The sequence below is a fragment of the Pseudorasbora parva genome, chromosome 18, assembly GCF_024679245.1.
Source record: "Pseudorasbora parva isolate DD20220531a chromosome 18, ASM2467924v1, whole genome shotgun sequence".
Taxonomy (NCBI): domain Eukaryota; kingdom Metazoa; phylum Chordata; class Actinopteri; order Cypriniformes; family Gobionidae; genus Pseudorasbora; species Pseudorasbora parva.
This window is the reverse complement of record NC_090189.1, coordinates 7,966,218-7,983,486: the sequence shown is the minus strand read 5'-3', so window position 1 is coordinate 7,983,486 and position 17,269 is coordinate 7,966,218. Positions and strand designations below refer to the sequence as shown.

At 35.5% G+C, this 17,269-nt stretch overlaps 1 protein-coding gene and 1 long non-coding RNA gene across 3 annotated transcripts; both read right to left on the bottom strand.

Moving 5' to 3' along the window:
• Positions 1 to 2,359: 2,359 nt before the first annotated feature.
• LOC137045804 (urokinase plasminogen activator surface receptor-like) lies at positions 2,360 to 16,798 on the bottom strand. Of its 2 annotated transcripts, none has more exons than XM_067422698.1 (5): positions 16,646 to 16,798; positions 16,448 to 16,543; positions 12,213 to 12,359; positions 2,760 to 2,864; positions 2,360 to 2,637 (listed from the first exon to the last, which is right to left on the bottom strand). In XM_067422698.1, the coding sequence occupies exons 1-5, from the start codon at positions 16,692 to 16,694 to the stop codon at positions 2,441 to 2,443; spliced, it is 594 nt and encodes a 197-aa protein (XP_067278799.1). In that variant the 5' UTR covers positions 16,695 to 16,798; the 3' UTR covers positions 2,360 to 2,440. The 2 variants fall into 2 exon arrangements, with proteins under 2 accessions (XP_067278799.1, XP_067278798.1); XM_067422697.1 differs by lacking the exons at positions 2,360 to 2,637; positions 2,760 to 2,864 and adding exons at positions 11,043 to 11,425; positions 11,546 to 11,656.
• Positions 5,326 to 6,094, bottom strand: LOC137045805 (uncharacterized). The gene is made up of 3 exons (XR_010898844.1): positions 6,048 to 6,094; positions 5,864 to 5,965; positions 5,326 to 5,596 (listed from the first exon to the last, which is right to left on the bottom strand). It is a non-coding gene; the product is annotated as an uncharacterized lncRNA (long non-coding RNA).
• Positions 16,799 to 17,269: the final 471 nt, after the last annotated feature.

The following is a 17,269-nucleotide window of genomic DNA, read 5'->3' as shown; positions in this document are numbered from 1 at the left end:
CTGAATAAAGTTATCTGATAACATTTGAATTGATCAGAAGTTTGCTTTGGGGTTTTTGATTGTATAAGAGACAAACACAACACATTTTCAGCAACCCATGTGATTGCTGTAATGATAAATGTTAATATTAATCATGTCGACTGCACAAGAACAGATTTGAGCACAAACATACCTAAGTGTAAAATCAATGATCATTTGATCTTTGTCCCCTAAAAATGTTCTACAGCAGTTTTCTCTTGATTCGTTTGTTGACCTGCTGTTTGGTATCAGTGTTATCAATAAGGCTAATCAATAAGCAGTCAATCATCATGAGTTTAGAAGATTTAGCTGTTCAGTTTGTAATTTTTATTTTCTGGTGATCTCTCTGATATACAATAAAAATTTTCAAATATAGCTGTAAGCTGCCATTATTGGGGCCAAGTGCAAAGATTATAAGACATGCCAACATGGCTATAGGAGTGTCAGACCAACTCCTGTGACATGACTGTGATGTAGACAACAATTGTAAAATCAAATCATTTTGCATTGAGCTGTTTAATGTCAAGCAGATGCAGTGTTATTTTGGTAATATTATCTGCTGCCACCTGCTGATAAATGATGCTAAATGCAGTTTTACTGTTAGTTAAAGGGGTGATGAATTGAGAAATCAACTTTCCCTTGAGCTTTTGATATATAAAAGGTCATAGCATATCCTGTAAGTTTCAGAGCTGAAAACTTCCTTGTTAGTCAAAGAAAAGCTTTTATAGACTCCAGGCCCAGAAAGCGATCGATCTCAGAATGAGCCTCACCTTGAAGTTTGTGTGGTTAAACACCACCTCAACAGAAGATGAACAACGCCTGATTCTGTGGCCCCGCTCACGACTCGTGCCACTGACATGACATAGGCCTACAGAGCTAAACCGGATTGAACTTCTATAAACATACCACTTAAGCTTCATTTGGATTCCAAAATGATGAATGCATGGATGAACTTTATTTTTAATGAATATCCAGCTCCCGTGGGGAAGACATTGCATTCCTTCATTTCACCACGGATTCGATTTGTAAACAAGAGACAGACTTGCAGACAGGATGAGATTACATGAATGAATGAAGCAACACACTAATGTGAGTACAAATGTTTTATATATATATATATATATATATATATATATATATATATATATATATATATATATATATATATATATATATCAACAGACTCAGACTCAACAGACTCAGACTCAGACATGTATGGGCCAGGGCTCGCATAGCCTAACGTTCCAGGTCTGTGTGTGTGTGTGTGTGTGTGTGCAGTTTGCAGTTATACCGATCAGGCAGGCCAAGTAATAAAAAAACAGCATTCCAATCAATCGCGAGTGGATGAGAGATAAATCATTATAGTTTGTTAAAGATGTTTTGGGAGCCCTGTGGGCGAATCAATCCAGTTGCTGTTTCCCACATGCTTTCAAAAAAATTCCACATGTACTGACAGGGAAGCTGAAGCTCATTAAATATGCAAATATTATCCAATCCTAGCCGTGGGCGTTTACTTCCTAGTCTTCAGCGCGGCTCGTCCATAAAAACCGAACGTTCCATAGGGTAGAAAAGGGTAGGACAATAGCCTATAACTTATTCATTATGATGTTTTTGAATGTAAAAACCATGTGAATGTCATAAGTTGACCTTTTAAAAAATGCCCGTTCATGACACCTTTAAAAAAAGTAGCAACTTTTTAACATTTTGCAATGGATCTTTTGGAGTACTTTAGCATTACTCCAAACTTGATTTCAGAAATTGCTTTGTTTAGCAAAATATACCAATTTATAAAACTTACAGCCTTTCAAAAGTATTTAATAGCACATATATGTAATGTAATAGACCAATGTGTAAAAAGTACAACTTTTTAAATAGCAATATAATCAAACATGAACAATTGTTCAATTGTCTTAATTTTCTCATCTTGCTAAAAAAAACTTTATTACTTTAACCTTTAATTCTCCCAATTCAGCTCTGTGCAAAGCATGATGGTTAAGTGAAAGTCCTGTTTTATTGGGATACTTGATTGAAACGTCATTTCAAAATGAAAACACCACGAGTCAAAGAGTAATTGTTTCAAGTCAGTTTAACTTGAGGCAATTTGAATCAAATATCTGATGCAGTGGTGTTAAATAAAAATTTCTTCATAATAATATCATGATAATAACCTTTGATCAATAGATTGAACAAATTTCATGTTTTAAGAATAAACCTAGAAACATATGCAGAGGTGATCTTTATATATATATATATATATATATATATATATATATATATATATATATATATATATATATATTTACTTTAACTAATCAGATGTGTATATTGTTTTACTTCCTCACACCAGGTCAAATATAGTACAGATAAAAACACAATATATAGTCAATACAGCGTATCTGTAGAATGAGAAGAGCCGCTGGATTCAGTGCAGCAGGACGTAGGAGAGCAGAGAACCGCAGAGGAACAGGAAGCTCTGAGTGACGCTCTGAGCACCGTTACACAGGTTCCCCTGACAGCAGGAGAAGCTCCCAAAGTCAACACTACTAACTGATGCTGCGGCATCACAATACGATTTAGAGACACAGCCTTTTACAACCACTGTTTGATTTACAAAAGTCCCTGATGAATAAAAAAGAAATTAGTAGATTCATAAATGAAAGCTGAGGTGTCTCAGCTGGCTAGTGTTATATGAAAACTATCATATGCATAAGATTTTTTTTAAAAGTCGCTTCATTCCGTACCTGCAATGCAGTGATCTTCACTGCCTGAACAGCTCATTATATTTTTTGAGCAGTTCTGTCCATCACAATAGTAACATTTCTTTCCATTCGGGACATTAGAGGGCTCTACAGGAAAAAAAAAAAAAACATTGTTTTGTCTTATTGTACACAAACACAGTTGCCGGTTGCATAAACAACTTTATGCATTAATTTATGACGTTTGTATGTTTTTTACATTAAAAACATCACAATGAATAAGTAATATATGCTATTTTACCCTGGTTTTGAGCCTAGCTCCTAGAAGTGTTTTTATGGGCGTGTCGCATTGAAGACTTGAAAGAAAATGCCCACTGCTATGATTGGATAACAGTTTTGCATATTATAACGAGCTTCGGCTTCCCCGTGAGTACATGCGGGGAATTGTTTCATGATTGGAAAGATTTGCCCACAGGGCTCGCAAAATGTCTTTATCAAACAAACACAATGATTTATCTCTCATCCACCAGCAATTAATTGGAATGTTATTTTTTATTACTTGGCCTGCCCGATCTGTGTACATAACCACAAACTGCATCACTAACACACACACACGCCAAGCACAAGCATCTGCAAAACCTAACTACAAACAAATAAAATGTTCAAATCAGCATGTTCAAAACTTCGATTGTGTTTTTCCTTCAAATATCAAGTCAAGATAGTGAACAACGCTAGCCTAGAAATCTAGACGCACCCTAGCGGCAGCAAATTTAATCTGCCCGCAAGTGTCTTGCAACTCTCAATACCCTTCTGAGCTGTATTCCCCTAACTCTTGCCGGACCAATCACATCGTGTATAGAGTTGGTAGGCGGGGCCATAATGATGACGGCTGAGTTGCGTTTGCGTGCTTCTAGTAAACACAGAAACTGGCGAACGGCGGTCTTTCGAATCAGCTTTGACCGCGACTCTGGAAGACTTGGAGTTAAGCTTTTCTCTGAGAAAAGAACAAAGAATGGCTCTGAAGTCAAAAAAGGGAAGATGTGTTCGGAGTTTAGCCGACCGGATACGGCGAATGTTTAATCAGTCAGCGAGCTCTGTTTCACCTTCGTTGCTCTGGTTGGTGTAGCACTATCCTATCGCGTGCAGAGGGAGTTTGAACGACAACCGTTTATCCCGCCCCTCGGATTGAGCTGTCAATGGTGAGTTTCCAGACCAAACATCTTGATGTGGGTCCGGCTTGTCAAGCTAGAACAACGCACCTAAAGAAAGGAATGTTATTGCACTATTTGAGATAGCCCATTGGCAGGATACGTTTTGGTAGCCTGACTGGAAAACACATGAATGTTTCCAGGGCTGCATTTCCCAAAAGCACTGTAAGCCTTAGTTGTTTGTAGAGACCATTGGTGGCAATTGTTCTACGATCCACTTAAGCTTACAATGCTTTTGGGAAACGCAGCCCAGGTCGTTGGGCTTTGCGAGCCCTGGCCCATGCATAAATGTTTGAGTCTGATCCTGAATCGCAGGACAATGAACACCTCAAATACAAAGGATATTCCAGCCTGTGATAACGGGCCTCAGTTCACCGCGGATGAGTTCCAGACATTTCTCAAGATTAATGGAGTGACACGAACAGGTTCTGCACCTTTTCACCCAGCTACACATGGCTTGACTGAACGTTTGGTTCAGAAATTTAAGCGGGCACTACATTGTTCTAAACTGGGTCAACTTCAATTTAACAAAGGCAAGACACCTTTCTACTGGCATACCAAACACACCGCATGCCACCCCAAAGGAATCGCCTGCCCTGTTGTTTCTGCACCGCAGGTTACAATCTCGCCTATGTCGAAGCCTAACATTTTTTTGTGGTTGAAAAAGCACAAAGTAAACTGTGCCTGTGACTATGGAGATGAGATTGGACCAGAGGTCATTGATGTTCCTGAGGGGAATCTGACTTTCTGAACATTCAAGGTCAGAAGAAACATCACTTATTCTTGATTTAATTCAGATTAGTTCAGTACAAGCTGTGGATTCACTTCCAAGTGAAACGGCTACGCACTCCACGCAAAAAGACAAAGAGATTCCCTGAACGTACCATTAAGCCGACAATAAGGTTAGTTTAAAATAATTCGTTTAAGCACAACACAGTTCTTTGAATGATTATAGTGTAAAAAAAGGTTCCCTTTTTTGGTATAGTACCAAAAGTACCATATTACACAGGAGTAAATGCATGCTATGATATGTATAGATAGAAATTAAGATTCGGCTTTTGTATGTAACAATGTTACTGAAATGTGTACAACAGCAGTATGTGGGGAGGAATATGTGATGTATGCACTTAATATTACTGTGCAATAGAGAGCGTACAAGTTTTGTATGTTGTGTTGACGTAATGAGAAGAGCGGGTTCCCCAGAAGTTAACACAGCAATCGTCTCGGTGTATAATTCATGTTATATAAAGGATAAAAATATAACAATAATCTTTTTTTTAATTAAAATAACTTTCCAGTGTGATCACAATCGTAAGATCAGTTCTTGTTTTTTGTTGTTCTTGTCTGGACTAGGGACAGGTGAGAGGTGAGAATTTTCCCACCGGGGGACCACACATAACATGGGACAACACCGGTAATACCGGTATCACCAGTGGGGTGAATTCCTTTCCGGCTGACGTTAAAATTCCCAAAAGACTGTTGAACTATAATTATTTCTCAGTTATTGTTGACTGTGAAGTACAATACCTGGAGCATCTTGGGCATTACATAGCTCTGTGTTACAGCAGTAAGAAGAGGTCTTAAAATCGCCGATGCTTAGGGATCCAGTTGCACATTCACTTGGTCGAACACACAGTTTAGCCTTCAATGTAAAAGTATTATTTGGACTAGAAGCTGCAAAGCAGAACCAAAAGACAAACTGCATATAATTATATTTGATTAATTTTTTGTTTTGTTTCAAAATTACAAATTATAGTATGTAATTACAATTTCAGTTTTTTATATAGAACATTTTATTCATGCAATTGTAAATTCTGTCCAGAAACAAGTGTGACAACTGACATATATATATATATATCTATATTATATTTTTTTTGCATTTTGCAGCATCTCTATTAGCCAACTATAACAATACATTTCAATCCATCATTCTGGACTTACAAATATATGTTGCACTGAAGCAGTTGGTAAATCCACTGGTGCATGTCGTCGGTCCACATGAGCGCGTCAGATTTATGCATTGATAACAGTTGAGAGAGTGTCCTTTAGTAATAAAAAGTGACAGAGACATCAGTGATCTGGATTAGTATTCAATAACATTAAAAACAAACATTAGTATTTGGACCTGCAGTGAACAGAACGAAGAGAAGTAAAACTGAGACTTGCAGATCCATCTTTGATCAGGAGGTGAATGAAATAATGTGTCTGTTTCAGTGTGTGTCTTATAGTTTTTAAAATGGGAGGATCTTCATGAGGAAATAAAAGTTCAACAGAAAGAGGAAAAACTGTAGATATTCAATTATTTACCAATATTACAACTTCATCAGAGGGGGTCTAGCATGGACATTAGTCTTGCTCTTTATTTAAAAAAGTTAACTTAAAAGGATAGTTCATCTCAAAACATTCAAATTCTATCATCATTTACTCACCCTCATGTCATTTCAAAGCAGCTTTACAGTGAAAATAATGCAACAAAGTTTGTTTTGGCTGTACACCAGATCTTGAAGAAAATTGTGTAATTGTCCAGCTTAAGTAAGTTAAGTGTTACTTAATTTCCATTGTAAAAATGACAAGTCAATTAATTTTGTTCATTTATCTATACAGCAGCTCTGGAGAATCCCCCCCCCCCCCCTAAGTGATTAAGTTTCACTCGTGTCTGACAACTGAATATGCTGGAGTTTGTTTTTGGATGAGCAAGGAGGATATTTCTTGAAACCCTCCCAAACAACATGTGGTGATGTAGGGGTTGTTGAAGATCTCTGCAATTCTCCAGCTGTAATCCTTGGAGAGTCTTTGTCCGCTCATATTCTCCTCCTCACCGTGCATTAGACACATTTCCTCTTCCAGGCAGATTCAGATCATCTTTAGGCTATTTTCTTCTTATAGCCACTTTCTATTTTGTGAAGCTCAACAATCTTTAGCTGCACATCAGAACTATATTCTTTGGTTTTACTCATTCTGATGGATGATTGGGGGAATTTTGCCTTTGTGTTTCCTCATATTTATACTCGTGGAACAGGAAGTCATGGCTAGACAAATTTATGCTCCTAGTCATGTGCTAAATTTTTTAATATGAATGGGAATATACTTCAGAGATATTTTACTCATAATAATTTTTAGGGGTGCCAATAAATTGTGGGCAGTAAGCATTGGAGAATAAATGTTATTTCATATTTCCCCTCACTTTCAATTGTTACAGGTTTGAAATTAATTTTTTGAATGAAGGAGCAAAAGAATAAACAATACTGATATTTTTTTCACAGCCGCTTTTTCTCATATATCAAGGTTATCAATATTAGTCGATGACAATGTTTATGATAAGAATGGCATCTACACTTATATTAGTCTCTCTGTTTATCCAGATTGGATCCAGATCTATAAAGATCTAAACAGGACCCCAGTGGATCCCTTAAGCCGGGTGCACACTTTGTGATTTTGGCCACGATTTGGCCGTCTGAGACAAATTTAGCAAATTCTAAAAGATTCCTCTGATATAGGCTAAAATCTGACGTCTTTGGTCGTTAGTTTGACATGTTCACCAGCAGCCGATTAATGAGCGCTGCGATCAAATTTGACCTCAGCCGAAATTCTGGCAGTGTCAGAAGATTTGGCACACAATCCTGCAGTGTGACTTCTCCTACGACGACAAACAAATACCTCGGTTTTTCAAGACAAACTACCAAAATGAGTGCTAGAGATTTCTTTGTAGCCAGCATTTCAGTCCCGCGTGTAATGTAGCTCACTGTCACCGAACGCGTCATTCATTGATGATATAAAACTCCGGACGAGTTTTCTTGTGCACGTCCGTTTTTAGAGCGCCTTCACTATCGTTCAGTCTAACATTAATGACAACTTTATTGGTTTATTGGTAAACTGGATTTTTGGTTTGCTTAGTTGGGGACACTTAAAATTCAATTATATTATTGATCTGCCTGCATTGACACCATTGTATGAGAACTGAACTGAGCTGGATGAAGACCATATTGTTCTGTGGTCAGATGAAACTAAAAAGAGAGCTTTTTGACAGTAAACCCACCAGATGGTGCAAACAGGGATAAAAAGTGCTCCGTGCCCAGGGTTAAATATACAGCTGGATCTTTAATGTGAGCCTATTTTTTAGCTGGAGGTCCTGGACATCTTGTTCAGATATGTATCATGGATTCTAGCAAATACCAAGAGATAAAAACAAAATCAAAACCTGAACAGTTCTGATAGAAAGGGAGCGTCTAGATTTCTAGGCTAACCAACAACCATGCCACGCTCAAAATAGCTTAAATCACCTTTCTTTCCCATTCTGACATTCAGTTTGGAGTTCAGGAGATTGTCTTGACCAGGACCACACCCCTAAATGCATTGAAGCAACTGCCATGTGATTGGTTGATTAGATAATTGCATTAATGAGAAATTGAACAGGTGTTCCTAATAATCCTTTAGTGAGTGTAGATGAAGACTCATAGCTGTTATTTTGGGAAAAGGACGTTGTAGTATTTAGGTGCGAATAATTGTGGCCAGCATGAAGAAAATCATTTAATCATAATATGAGGTTCCCCCACTTTCAATTGTTTTACTTCATTAAAAGATTTTTTTGTAAATGAAAGATCAAAATGATAAACAATGCAGATTTATTTTCACAGCCACCTTGCTCACATTTACCAAGGGTGCCAATATTTGCAGAGGGAACTGTAAACTGAATGTAATGTTTGCAAAATTTTGTTGCATGTTATTTGAATGAGATGAAAATAGTTTAAAATACATTTTAGTATATTACATCTTGATTTTAGAAGGACTGAAAGTAATGTAGAAAAGTGACATTCTTCTATCAATTCAAAGAATTGATACAATAATGGATGCAAATCCAGCACAACACCTGTTGTTATTCAGAACAATGATCAAAACAGAGCTCAAATCCTTCAACAACTTAAAAGCTTGCACATTTTGGCGGGTTTAACATTTCATCCGGTATCATTAAGCAGTGTCACAGTGAGGATCTCAGTTTTGTAAATTCACTTGGGGTTCAGAGTATTTATTTTTCCCATATTAAAAGTTCACCCAAAAATGAGAATTCTGTCATTAATTACTCACCCTCATGTCATCCGACACCCGCAAGACCTCAGTTCATCTTCGGAACACAAATGAAGATAATTTTGTTGAAATCCGGCCACCATGTCATTTCCTTTCTCAAGACCCATAAAAGACACTCGTCGTTACAAAGCCCATCGTTACAGGGCTTTGTAATGACACCTTTAGTGCCTTTATGGGTCTTGAGAAAGGAAATGACATTCAATGAAGGCCTTTCTGAGCCATCGGATTTCAACAAAAATATCTTCATTTTTGTTCCGAAGATGAACGGAGGTCTTATGGGTGTCGGGTGACATGAGGGTGAGTAATTAATGACAGAATTCTCATTTTCGGTTGAGCTAAACCTTTAAGTTCACACATGTCTAGTACAATTATGTGGTTTTGTTTCATTAATACAGAGTATACATTTTCTTGAACTTCAACAGAGTAGAAAATTACTCAACCTTTTACTGGCCAAGTTAAAATTACTAATATAACATAGTTAAGTAGAGTTTACTTAATTCCATATGTGAAATTTACTTAAATATGTGTGTAAAAACTTACCAAAGAAAAATGAAGTAAATCTTTTTTGTGTGTTCATGCTAATAGCATAACTGACACTGAGCAAATTTTAGTGACTTACCTAAAGTTAATATTTTTTTTAATAATAAACAAATAACCTCTAAGAAATATTTTAGGTAACAGGATAGTACTTTGACATTTACCTTCTTACAGTTTCAGCAAATATACAGAAAGAAAAATGACAGGACTTACTTTTGGACTTCTCATGGCCTGCATAAGATCTAGATGATGCAACTTCCTGTTTAAAACGTGTCTTGTGGTATGATCCATTTTTTTTTAGATGGGGCAAAGTGTGAGAGTAACAATGTCAATCTTATCTTCAGTGGCATTTACATTTATATGCATTTATGAAATAAAATAAATATAAAAGTTTAGATTTAGTTTTATTTTGTTCAGTTGTTATTATTCCACAATTTGATTCACAAGTTGTTGCAACCAATAACATAATACATTAATAATACAGTGACAATGCATACAAGATCACTTAGAAAACCCCCCCACCATGTGCAGTCTCTTGTTTGATGCCAGTGTATGCAGAGGTGTTATTTTGGTACAAAAGATCATGTGCTGCCACCTGCTGGGTAAATTGTGCCACAGTTCCAAGAATAAAAGTTACAAGTTCTTTGGCATGATAGGCAATTGGGCTGTTTTAACCCAGGAGTTGGGTAAAATGTTTGCCCAATGTGCTGGGCAGTTTTATTTAACCCAACTATTGTTTACAAATGACTATGGCTGGCTTAAAATGAACCCAAAATGATATATCTTACATAATGATATAGAGGCAACAATGATAATCAAAAGCTGAACATTTATAGCCTAAGCACTTTAACAAATGTTAATTGTTTAATTATTGTTCATTAAAGTTATTACTATAACATTTATTAAACATATTAATGTTACACTCTAAAAAATTCTGAGTAAAAAACAACCCAATGTTGGGTCAAATATGGACTAACCCAGCAGTTGGGTTGTTTTAACCCAGTGATTTGATTGTCTTAAGCAAATATTTAACCCAACCACAGGATTAAAACAACCCAATCGCTGGGTTAAAACAACCCAATTGCTGGGTTAGTCCATATTTGACCCAAAATTGGGTTTAAACAACCCAGCAGTTTTTAGAGTGTAATTTCTAACATACTTTCATTTTAAGCAAGCAATACAATAATTTTTAAGCAATAGTTGAGATAAAACACCCAGCAGGTTGAGCAAAAATGTAACATAACCTTTGTTAAAACAACCAGTTTGCCGGGTTTGTCAATTTTCAAGCCAACTTGTTTTGTTTCTAACAGCATTTTTTAAGAGAGTAGAGTTCTTTATGGAACTTTATAAAAAGGGTTCTCTTTAGCACCATAAAGGTTTCTGCTATTGTTACAAGCCGAAGAACCATACTGAACTACATTTCCAGTAGTGCCAGTATACTTCTCTGACTAATAATAGATAATCATATTTTAAAAATAAAGAAACAAATGCAGAGGGAGATCATTACATTTTATTTTAGTGATCGTAATATTTTATTAAATATTTCATTAAATGTATATTTCCTTCAACTAATCAGATTTTGTATGTTATTTTAAATTCCTCACACCAGGTGAAATATAGTACAGATAAAAACACAATATATAGTCAATACAGCGTATCTGTAGAATGAGAAGAGCCGCTGGATTCAGTGCAGCAGGAAGTAGGAGAGCAGAGAACCGCAGAGGAACAGGAAGCTCTGAGTGACGCTCTGAGCACCGTTACACAGGTTCCCCTCACAGCAGGAGATGCTCCCAGCGAGGTTAACATTACTAACTGATGTTCCGGCATCACAATAAGATTTAGAGGCACAGCCTTTTACAACCAATGTCTGATTTGCAATAGTCCCTGATGAATAGAAAAGAAAGCAAAAGTGGATAAATGAATGAAAGCTGAGGTGTCTCAGCTGGAATCCAGCTGGATAGGGGTATATGAAAACTTAAGATAAAAATAATAATTCTTTCTCACCTGTTATTTTAATGCAGCGATCTTGACTCCCTGAACAGCTCAATGTGCTTGAGCAGTCGTTATTCAAATCACAATAGAAACATTTCTTTCCATTCGGGGAATTAGAGGGATCTACAGGAAGAAAAGAAAAAAAAAGCTTTGGTAACACTTAACAATAAGGGTGCATTAATATGCATTAATTCATGCTTAATTAATGCACAGATAATCATAAGTGAATGTATTACTAATGAAGAACTAACCCATTTATTAATGATTACTGCATCAGCAACTAATGAAGGTTCTACATGATTAACAGATTAAGTAATCATTAAATAGTTATTAGTTAAATGTTGTAATGTATTAATTCCTTAATAACGTATTATATTAACTAATAATGTAAATTAATGTGTTAATTACCTCAAGGGGTGAAAGCCATGCACTTCAGCTTCCTGTTGTCTACTTTAATTAATCATTAGCTAATGATTTATAAAGGGCACATGACTATCTTTACATTGTTCTGGCTTATTGCACACACAACATAGGTGCTCGTTGTTCCAATGAAAATTAGTCTCAATCTTTTGTAAAATTGGAATAATTTTCTAGTGTTCACTCACTTTATTTCTTGTTTTTTGTTTTTTTCTTGGTAAAAGTTTTATTACTGTTAACTGTTTAATGTAAAGTACAATACCTGGAGCATCTTGGACATTGCACAGGTCTGTGCTACAGCAGGAAGTAGAGGCCTTAGAAACGCCGATGTTGTATGACCCAGTTATACAATCACTTGGTCGAACACACATTTTAGCCTTCACTGTAGAAGTGTTATTGGGACTAACAGCTGCAAAGCAGAACAAGAAGACAACATTTGTAATATAAAATGACCACTAATTGATTTCTCTCTTTTTTTTTAAATTTCTAATTGTATTATGGAATAATAATTGTTAACGGAAAACAAAATGAAAAGAGCACTCACCATGATTTAAAAAACAACTTATTCCAGCGATAGATCGCCTCTTATTTAAAACAAACTAATTGCTAATCAAATGGAGATGTTTAAAAAAGTGTTGGGGACATGAAAAACATACATGAAAAAAACCCATGTGTAACGACACAAAGTCGTTATTTTGATTTTTGTGCGCACAATAACTATTTTCGTCGCATTGTAAAATTTTTGTACAGCCACTGTAGTGAGATGGACTTTGTATCGATTTCTTTAGTGCCTTTATGGGTCTTGTGAGTGGGTCAGTGGGAAATGTACTGAATGCCAATGGAGGCCTATCTGAAGCCTTTCTCAGCCATCAGCTTTCAACAAAAATATCTTCATTTGTGTTCCGAAGATGAACAAAGGTCTTACAGGGTGTCCAATGACATGAGGGTGAGTAATTCATTAAATTCATTTTCATTTTTGGGTGAACTAACCCTTTAATTATATGTGGCATTGATTCAACAAGGTGCTGAAAGCATTCTTTAGAAATGTTGGCCCATATTGATAGGATCGCATCTTGCAGTTGATGGAGATTTGTGGGATGCACATCCAGGGCACGAAACTCCCGTTCCACCACATCCCAAAGATGCTCTATTGGGTTAAGATCTGCTGACTTTAGGGGCTATTTCAGTACAGTGAACTCATTGTCATGTTCAAGAAACCAATTTGAAATGATTTGAGCTTCGTGACATGGTGCATTATCCTGCTGGAAGTATCCATCAGAGGATGGGTACATGGTGGTCATAAAGGGATGGACATGGTCAGGAACAATGCTCAGGTAGGCCGTGGCATTTAAACGGTACCCAATTGGCACCAAGGGGCCTAAAGTGTGCCAAAAAACATCTCCCACACCATTACACCACCACCACCAGCCTGCACAGTGGTAACAAGGCATGATGGATCCGTGTTCTCATTCTGTTTACGCCAAATTCTGACTCTACCATCTGAATATCTCAACAGAAATCGAGACTCATCAGACCAGGCAACATTTTCCCAGTCTTCAGCTGTCCAATTTTGGTGAGCTTGTGCAAATTGTAGCCTCTTTTTCCTATTTGTAGTGGAGATGAGTTGTACCCGGTGGGGTCTTCTGCTGTTGAGGCCCATCCACCTCAAGGTTGTGCGTGTTGTGGCTTCACAAATGCTTTGCTGCATACTTCGGTTGTAGCGAGTGGTTATTTCAGTCAAAGTTGCTCTTCTATCAGCTTGAATCAGTCGGCCCATTCTCCTCTGACCTCTAGCATCAACAAGGCATTTCACCCACAGGACTTCCGCATACTGGATGTTTTTCCCTTTTCACACCATTCTTTGTAAACCCTAGAAATGGTTGTGCGTGAAAATCCCAGTAACTGAGCAGATTGTGAAATACTCAGACCGGCCCGTCTTGCACCGACAACCATGCCACGCTCAAAATAGCTTAAATCACCTTTCTTTCCCATTCTGACATTCAGTTTGGAGTTCAGGAGATTGTCTTGACCAGGACCACATCCCTAAATGCATTGAAGCAACTGCCATGTGATTGGTTGATTAGATAATTTCATTAATGAGAAACTGAACAGGTGTTCCTAATAATCCTTAAGGTAGGTGTATACTCTCATTCACTGCTATAAAAGTTAACTATAGTTAACTATAGCCCTATTCGGAGGGTAATTGTTTCTCGTGGGGTCATAAGGTATTTTCATCATTTACAGGGGATAGTCTGGGATTTTATTGCCATATGAATCCAGAATGTCAGTGTTTTTCTCCCACCACCAGCGTAAAAATCTCAGACCGAATTACCTACTGTTTTTAGACAAACACCAAGGTTGTGTAATGATTTTTTTTCTTCTTATTATTCCAAGCATATGACATTTTTACAGCAGACAATCATTCAACTGACGACCACATGAGCAGTGTTCCCAGGAGCGGATGATCACAAAACTCGCTCCTCCACAGGGAATAAATCATCATCCAAATACACAAGTTTTATCACTGATGGACCAATTACCGTCTGAATAGGGCTTCTGATGACTTCCGCTCTGAGAAACCCGGAAATGTGAAAAGGCTCTATGGCATTCATCACAGCACTAAACACTTCTTTGACTAAATAGGCTTTTAAATGTCAAAATTAACATTTTGGTAACACTTTATAATAACTACACACTTTGAAGCATTAGTTAAGCATTAGTAAATAGTTAGTTCATGATTTATAAAGCATTAATAGACATTAATAGGCATTTTATAAATACAGATTTAAATGATTTGTTCCTGATTTATAAGCATATCTATAATGTGTTTAATAATTGTATTTTCCTACTTTATAAATGATTAATTTATCATTTCTAAATAAAGTATTACATTATTTACAGAGCAGTTATTTAGTTGTCGTCAGAGGTTCATATGATCATTTATAAAGTGTAAGTAAAGGGTTAATAAACTATTTAAATGTACATTACATCACATTATTTAGACATATAGTAATAGTTACTCAGTGTGTTAATAAATGCTTTATTAACATGTATTCCTACTGTAGTTCATGATTAATTCCGGTAGTTATAAATCATTTAGTAGTTGTCAGTTAACTCTTTCTGTGAGCTCATCTAAAGTGAGGGCTATTTATGCCCCTTAAAGCTTTTACAAAGACTCAGTTCTCTTCTGAACAGAAAAAAGAAATGAACACAACACAGAGGAATATAGCACATAGAAATATGTATTTCAAAATGCAAAAATGGAGGCTGTACATCTAGTGATTTAATAAATTAAATTAAATTAAACCTATTCAATGTCAACTGAAACAGCCTTATGTAAAGTGTAAACTTTGCTGAATAAAAATGTACCAGTGGATTACAGGAGTAGCAAATACAACAAATACAATTATTATAATAAAATAATAACATATTTTGCAGTGTCAAAACAGCAGTGCAGAAGAGAACTGAGTCTTTGTAAAAACTTTAGGAGGCATAAATAGACCTCACTTTAGATGAGCTCACAGAAAGAGTTAACTGGCAACTATGTTTTATAACTACCGGAATTAATGAACTACAGTAGGAATACATGTTAATAAAGCATTTATTAACACACTAAGTAACTATTATTATATGTCTAAATAGTAAGATGTACAAATGTACATTTTAATAGTTTATTAACCCTTTACTTACACTTTATAAATGATCATATGAACCTGACAACTCCTAAATAACTGCTCTGTAAATAATGTAATACTTAATTTATAAATGATAAATTGATAATTTATTAAGTATGAAAATACAATTATTAAACACATTATCGATATAATTATAAATCAAGAATAAAGCATTTATAGTTGTATTTATAAACTGCCTATTAATGAGTATTAATGCTTTATAAATGATGAACTAACTATATTTACTAATGCTTAATTAATGCTTCATAGCGTGAGTTATTATAAAGTGTTACCAACATTTTTACATTTTAATCTGGACTACAACATGCCCTAGATATTGATTGAAAACTGACTTTTCATTATTGCTCGGTAACACTTTCGTTAGCATTTGTTAATTTATTTGTTAACATTCGTTAACTAACAATAAAATACCTCCAATGCATTTATTAATTTTAGTTAATGTTGGTTTCAACAATATAATTTTAAAATCAAAACCTGAGCTAACATGGACTAACGTTATCAGTTAACTAACCTTAACAAAGAGTAATTTATGTATTAAGCATATATTGCTCATTGTAAATGTTCGTTAATGCATGAAATAACATTATAAAGAGTATAAAAGTGTTACCTAAACATTTTTTTGCACCTTAATCTGTTTGAAAATTTTGTTAACTTTATACATTTTTGTGTATTATTTTATTGTATTTAAATGTTCATCTCTTTTTGTTACAAGATACCGCATACCATGATAAAAGCTTCAGCAATTATCGCATCATGAAAATTTGATACTGTTACATTCCTAAATCCATCATACTGGACTTACTGGTATATGTTGCACTAACGCAGTTGGTTAATCCACTGGAGCATGTCGTCTCTACACAAGAGTCTGCCACACACACATTACATTTCAGACAGTTTCCTTTAGTAATCAAAAGAGAGAAAGATAGAGATTATAATCAATAAGATAATTCATGATTTAGTATTCAATAACATTAAAAACAAACATGATTTGTCTTTTTACCTGCAGTGAACAGAATGAGGAGAAGAAAAGCTGAGATTTGCAGATCCATCTTTGATCAGGAGGTGAATGAATTAACGTGCCATTTCATCACTCATTTTATAGTTTATCTAAAGGGGAGGATCTTCATGAGAAAATGAAAGTTTAACAGGAGGACAATGAAGTAAAAACAGCAGATATAATAAAATATTACAACCTCATCTAAAAAATAAATAAAAATAATAATATCATAATTTACTCACCATAAATATATCTATATATCTGAATATATATATATACAGGGAGTGCAGAATTATTAGGCAAGTTGTATTTTTGAGGATTAATTTTATTATTGAACAACAACCATGTTCTCAATGAACACAAAAAACTCATTAATATCAAAGCTGAATATTTTTGGAAGTTTTAGTTTTAGCTATTTTAGGGGGATATCTGTGCGCAGGTGACTATTACTGTGCATAATTATTAGGCAACTTAACAAAAAACAAATTTATACCCATTTCAATTATTTATTTTTACCAGTGAAACCAATATAACATCTCAACATTCACAAATATACATTTCTGACATTCAAAAACCAAACAAAAACAAATCAGTGACCAATATAGCCACCTTTCTTTGCAAGGACAC